Genomic DNA, 6,652 nt, shown 5'->3' with positions numbered 1-6,652 from the left:
AAAAAAAAAAAGAAGTGTTTTCCAAATGTTTTTCTCACAGACTCCTGAAGGTCATAAAGGTGGTTGCCAATGCTAACATGGAGTCTATTTCATCACATGACTTCCAGCACACAATCTCACAAGATTTTTGTATTCTGCTCTGTGGTAGAATCATGCCCTCTGGAATTACTCAGTGTTCTAGGAAGATGCCCTCAGCACAGGGTCACATTAGAGCACAAAATTGCTCTAATTAAAAAAAAAAAAATGCCACCATAAAATAATTTCCTTGAATAGCTTAGAATGTATTCCCAATTTCCTAAAGCAAAATCTTTACTTCCAGTAAAGACAATGGATAAGATTACTATACCAACATTGAGTATAAAAGACCAGGTCTCATTTTAGCTCCATATCAACACCAATTCTGCTTCCCTGCAAACCTCACTCTTCACTTTAGGGCACTTTGCAATGTAATTACAATTCTTGTTCACAGTAGATCAATAGCAATGAGCTCTGTTCTATCCACTCCTTAAATCAAGAGCATGATACTGTCTGAGAAAATAAGACATTTGTCCACAGTTGCTCTCTAGTACCAGAAAACTGTTTTCACAATCTCCCTGAAATAAGAAGGGAGAGGTGTTCTTGTGCCTTCTCCTTCTACCGTTTGTTTCATGTATGAATGTTCTCTGGTTTTAGGATTAAACCTGTCATATGGCCTAGTCTCCCTGATCATAAGAAAACTCTGGAACAACTATGTAAGAAACCAAAAAAGGTAATTTCTTGAGGTGGAGAGAGAAACACCATAATGTTGAAATCTTAGTCTAAGCAATTAAGACCAGGGGAAACTGACACTCAACTTTTGGTCTTTTATGTATCACATAAATGAGACTCCTTATAAGACTCTGAGGAATAAAACCAAGAGACACAGCAGGGGGCTGGGGAAAAAAATCAATATTTATTTCGAACATGAAGTAAAACATCTCAGTCAGAAGTGAAGTCAACTGAAGACCAAGCAGGTCATTTTCTCACATTGTGCAATAAATTTTGTGACTTTTTTAGACTTTTTTTTTCCTGAATCAAATGTATAGTAGAGCCTCTTTCCAGTGCCACTAATGCTTCTGTCTTTCTCTGCAGAATCTGAATGTGAGTTTCAATCCTGAAAGTTTCCTGGACTGCCAGATTCATGAGGTGAATGGCATTCAAGCCAGAGACGAAGTGGAAAGTTTTCTGCAAAATGATCTTCCTCCACAGCCGGAGGAGCTGGAGAAGCAGGGGCACACAGCAGCTGTACACAGTGCAAACCGGCCATCTGAGCTTTCAGTCAGCCCACCAGACACATTCAAAAGAGGGTCACCCGTAAGATGCATGGCTAGAAATCTGAGTACATGCAATACCCCTCCGTCTCTTTCCTCTAGGTCCCCTGACTACAGAGATGGTGACAGAAATCGGCCTCATGTATATGAAGACTTGCTGACAAGCTCTGGAAACACAAATGGCCCTGTTCCTCGACCATTTCCTCTCCAGTTGGGAATTCTGATACCAGTTCCTCAGAGACAACCCATCTCTGCTTCCTCAGTACTGAGTCAGGAAGAAGCATATGTCACTATGTCTAGTTTTTACCAAAACAAATGAATTACAAGAAAACCTTCCACCAAATGATCACTGAGATGGAAAGTCTCGAATGCTCGCTCTCCCCCGTAGCTCACAGAAGAGAAAGTCAACATGACCTTGCTACATCTTCAGCATTCTAAGAAATCATTTTGGTCTCCTAGCTCAGAAACATTTACTCAAAGCAAGAAGGATCTGTTTCCCCTTTGTTGGATTAGTCAGAAGAGTCCAGATGACCCAATTAAAACTGCAAAACTCAGTTAAGTGAAGAATAAAAGGAAAGATAGAAGGATGTGATGAATGCAGGAAGAAGAAAGGAAGGACGCGAGTGGTGGGTCTATCATTAGGATTTACTATATATCCAGCACTACACAACTGCTCTCATTTCATTCTCATGGTAATACTACAATGTGGGCTCATCCATTATAATTGTTATTTTCTTTGTCATTGATGTGGAAGTTGAAAGTAGAGATTTTAAGTAATGTCTAAGTTTTTCTTTCAGCCACAGATGAGGCACGCATTTCAAACTCAACCCTCCTTTGCAGTGAACCTGTCCTATTGTTGAGTGTCAAACATCACCACTAAGTGGATGCTTAAGTAGTCCATTATCCAAACTAAGTTGTTTTGGAAAGAGAAAGTTAGACATAATTAACAGCAAGCATAAACTGGATCTGGCTCAGAGAGATGTGGAGGCATACTTAAAGTGGCTATGGGGATGAACATGGAGGACAAAATATGCTTATGGGTGTGAAATACCATGGCCATGTGTGGAAGGAAGTGGGAGAAAAGAAAAAGGCACCAAGCTCATTTGATTTGGTTCTCTTGTCTTGTTTGAAAACAAACTCAAGAAGCAGTAAGTTAGAAGCCAAGAAGTTCCAAAGTTAGTTATCAAGACCTTGATCTTCATGCTGCTATTATCCACTGGCTTCTATGTGAGATCGTAGGAGGAGCTATGGCCAACCTACTACAGTTCAACATTTAACAGTGAGTGGTGGGATAGTCCTCCTATGTGTGGAGACACCATTACAAATTACCCCAAATTCTACAGTCTTGGATACTGCCTGAAGTACAGGTAGAAGGGGCTGCATACATCTTAGTGAGTACGCCAGCTGAAACAATGTTCACAGAAACACAAAGAAGATGGGTAAGTTACTCAAACTCAAATGTTGATTCATGACTGCAAGCCACAATTTTGAATCCCTGTTGTGTATGGCCAATCTCCTGAAGAAAACAACAAATAACTGAAAGACACTGTGGTTTGGTGCCTTAGCATTAAAATTCTGTTTCAGTGTTGACATTGGTTGTTTGAATTGTTGTGTCTGTCCAGTCATGTATTATATCCATGCATTATATTCAGATAACCACAACTGCTGCTAATGCTTGATTATATAATCAGGGGCTGCATGCAATGTAACATTACTGATTGGTTCTGCCAATTTTCCTCGGTATTTATAAAGAAAAAAAACAAAACCCTTAGTCAGAGAAATATGCAAAACAGAGATGTCAAGTACTATGTCCAAGTAATGTGAAATAAAATGAAAATAGGTAACGAATTTATCAATCAGCTATGTCTGGATACCAGGAATCTCTAGTTATTCAATTTATTTTCTGTAAGCCTTTGCCTCTCTCTTTATCCAGGCTTCCATGGGAATTTTTGCCTTCAAATACAAGTATGGGGTATTTTCTGGAATTGATACAGCGCTGGTCATTTTTGTGTGTGTGAGCTCAGCAGTTTTTCTCTGGCATTCCTTAATACATCCGCCATCCACTACAGTGAAGTTCTCTGGGTTGACTGTACACTTATTTAAATGAATTAATAGTATTCTGTAGAGCTGTTACATAGATAAATGCATGGTGTGTGTAACCATTTCACGTTTAACTAAGTGCTAGGAAGCTCTATGACTATAATGTTCTCTGTGACTGTCTCACTACACATAAATAAAAGGGCTCTACAGTTCAGCACAGATCTTTTTAGCTACTGAAAATATTCTTAGGCCATTTAATGGGTTAAGATTTACAGAGAGATATTTTTAATTAATTTAGTAATGAACTAATAGCCATTTATTGAGAAGCCATAATGCCTTACTTACATACCATGATAGCCACTAAACCATGGAGCAGGTACTCCAAGCTCACAGTTATATGGAGAAATAAACCAGGCTAGTATTAAAATATCACACTTCAAGATTCTTAGCATTTAGCAAAATAAGTGTATTTTAAGCAGAAAGAGAGTTTCCTAAAAATGTTAGATGGTTCACAGAACAGCTGGGAGGGCGAACAGCCAGTCTTGCAGGCCACAGTGTCTCCCTATATCTCTGAGACTGACTAATGCAGAAACGGAAAATAGTTACCTTCACTTGGGTCACTTGCTCCTGGAAAGTCTTAGCAATGACACCTAGTGAAGTCACATCACTGACTGCTGGAGTATGACAGAGCTACAGCCTGTGGATGACAGCAGTGAGCTTTGCCCTTGTGTGGGCCATAGAGAACGACTGGTATTTAAGTATACAGTAAGAGGCAGGCATTGCTACAGGGAATGGGGGGATCCCCATCATAAAATGAAGATTCCACAGCTAGGACAGAAGAAAAGATAAAACCAGGTAAAGAGGATGAAGAGACGACACAGCAGCTATGAACACTGGCTGCTCTTCAGTTTCATAGCACCCAAGTTCAAGTCCCAGTATTCTGATGGTGATTCAGCACTGTCGGTAACTTCTTTTTGCAGGGATCAAACACCCTACTCTGGCCTCCCTGGGTACCAGGCATGCATAGATGTAGATGCAATCAAAACACCTACACACAGATAAAATAAGAATTTATTCAATGTTTAAAAAATAGGTAAAGACTATATGGAAGAAGATACAAGCAAGGGTAACATGAAGGTCACATTTCATATGATAAAACAAGGCAAAGGAGTGCACCAAGTAGTTGAGCCTGGAGATGACACAGGGCTTTTCTCAACATAGGAAAACATGTAGTGATCCATGAAATTGTGAGCAAAAGCATTCGGAGGAATGTACAAGTATAGCAACCAGTGTATCATCACTAACTCAGGCAGCACCCGTAACATCAGAAAGGAAGAGAAGTCACATTTTCATATAAATGACATAATTCATCTTGAATGTTTACTTTAAACATGGCTGTATATTCTGTTGCATGTTGGTCAATTTGGGCTACTTAAACAAAGCACTGTGGTACTGGTAACTCACAAACAACAGAAAGTCATTTCTCACAGCTGTCGTGGGGTTCTGATTAAGGTACTAGATCAAAGAGCACTGAGTTCTCAGTGTGCCTTACATCATGGAAGGTGCTTCCAAGGGCCCTCGGACCAATTTTACAATGTCCTACCTCAGAGTAGAAAGCACAATAGCAGGATGAATTGTGAGGATACCAACATTCAGACTGCAGCACATTATAAGGTCATTCTTCCTAGGGTATGGTCATAATTTCATCAATAAATTGAATACTAAATGACTCTCTTTAAGTTTTTATCTCATTGAAATGAGAAATTATTTCAAGATAATTGAAGAGACAGAAAGAGTCCTATCTTTAAAACATGTATATGCTGTCTTTAGAATTCTGCCAACATTCTGCCACTCAAGTATCTAGCAATACTCTTAGATTGTAGAGTTTTCACGTCCTTGGAATTTTCAAGGTCATTTTCTTAGATCAAGAGCTGCCTTTCTTTGTATATTCATAATTCATTAGCTCCCTAACTATAATTATAACAAGCTCTACTTCCTTAAACAAGTGACAACATCTCTGACTATCTTCTGTGAGCATACAGGTGATTTAGTGCAAGCAGTTGTACAGAATGTACTCACATCCTTGTCCTAATGGGGATGCCTTTAGGACAAGGATGTTTGAAACAAGATGGATAGGAACCATTCTCTAGGTGAGTGGTGTGATGAGTAGTCATGTCTATGAGCTATGACTTGCCTAAGAACAAGTATTCCAGAGGATCCTAAGAGTTGTGACTAGAGAGGAAATGATAGAATCAATGGAAATGGTAGAATTCAGCAAGCAATTTGAATGTTGTTATTCACCCTATAGGTACTGGGTATGCTTGTAAAGATGTGTGGCCTTAAGAACTTCATGTGGCACATTGCCTCCCACTGAGACCAGACAAGGCAACCATGGAGACTGAGTTTCATACCTGCTACAGATGTGCTGGGGACCTTGTTCCAGCCCATGTATCTTCTTTAGTTGGGGGTATAGGGGGAAGTACTCTGTGAGAGAGGGACCAGGAAGGGGATGAATGTTAAGGATGGAGAGAGAGAGAGAGACAGAGACAGACAGACAGACAGACAGACAGACAGACAGACAGACAGATGGACAGACGGACAGACAGAGAGAGAGATGGCTCATCATTTAAGAACTTGCTGTCCTTGCAAAAGATCTCAGTTCCGTTTTCTGCATCCACATGGCAGTTCAAAACTGCTTATAACTCCAGGTCCAGGGCATGTGCTGTTCTGGTCTGGTCTCCTAGGGTTCCTGCGTGCATATAGTGCACATAAGCTTATACAGGTACACACACACACTCACACACACACACGCCAAGTAAATCTTCTTTTACATGAAAGGCATTTAATAATTTGGGAGCCCCAAGTTGCCACTCTATAAGTTATCATTTTCATGATGAAGATACCACATTTCCCTTCCTCTTGTGTGGGAATTTTGCCTTCCTACATTGTCTGGACATCTAAATGTACCTGAAAAACTAATGAAACCACAATTCTAGAATACAAGTTTCTGGATGGAGGGTCTCTTCTAACCAAACTTAGTTTCAAATAGTAGGACACAAATTAGACATTACAAAGATCTGTATTAAATATAAAATTGTCCACATTTGACAATTTTTATTTATTTTTAATTAGATATTTTCTTTATTTACATGTCATATGATTTCTCCTTTCCCAGTTTCCCCTACAAAAAAACAAACAAACAAACAAATGAAAACAAACAGCAAGAACAAACCCTTGTTGCTTCCCCCCTCCCCATGCTTGCCACCCCACCCTCTCCCATTTATTGGCCCTGGCATTCCCCTACCCTGGGGCACAGAACCTTC

The 6,652-nt window shown here is 39.8% G+C and overlaps 1 protein-coding gene across 1 annotated transcript in view; it reads left to right on the top strand.

Annotated features, from left to right (window-relative positions):
- Positions 1 to 3,278, top strand: part of Il7r (interleukin 7 receptor) — a 23,713-nt gene extending 20,435 nt beyond the window's left edge. Inside the window, exons 7-8 of the mRNA XM_031360279.1 lie at positions 673 to 748; positions 1,111 to 3,278. Coding sequence (XP_031216139.1) covers positions 673 to 748; positions 1,111 to 1,608 — 574 coding nt within the window. The 3' untranslated portion in view covers positions 1,609 to 3,278. The remainder of the gene's footprint in view (positions 1 to 672; positions 749 to 1,110) is intronic.
- Positions 3,279 to 6,652: the final 3,374 nt, after the last annotated feature.

Source organism: Mastomys coucha, unplaced genomic scaffold (genome assembly GCF_008632895.1).
Source record: "Mastomys coucha isolate ucsf_1 unplaced genomic scaffold, UCSF_Mcou_1 pScaffold8, whole genome shotgun sequence".
NCBI classification, from domain to species: domain Eukaryota; kingdom Metazoa; phylum Chordata; class Mammalia; order Rodentia; family Muridae; genus Mastomys; species Mastomys coucha.
The sequence above is the reverse complement of the archived record's forward strand: the minus strand, read 5'-3'. Positions and strand labels throughout refer to the sequence as shown.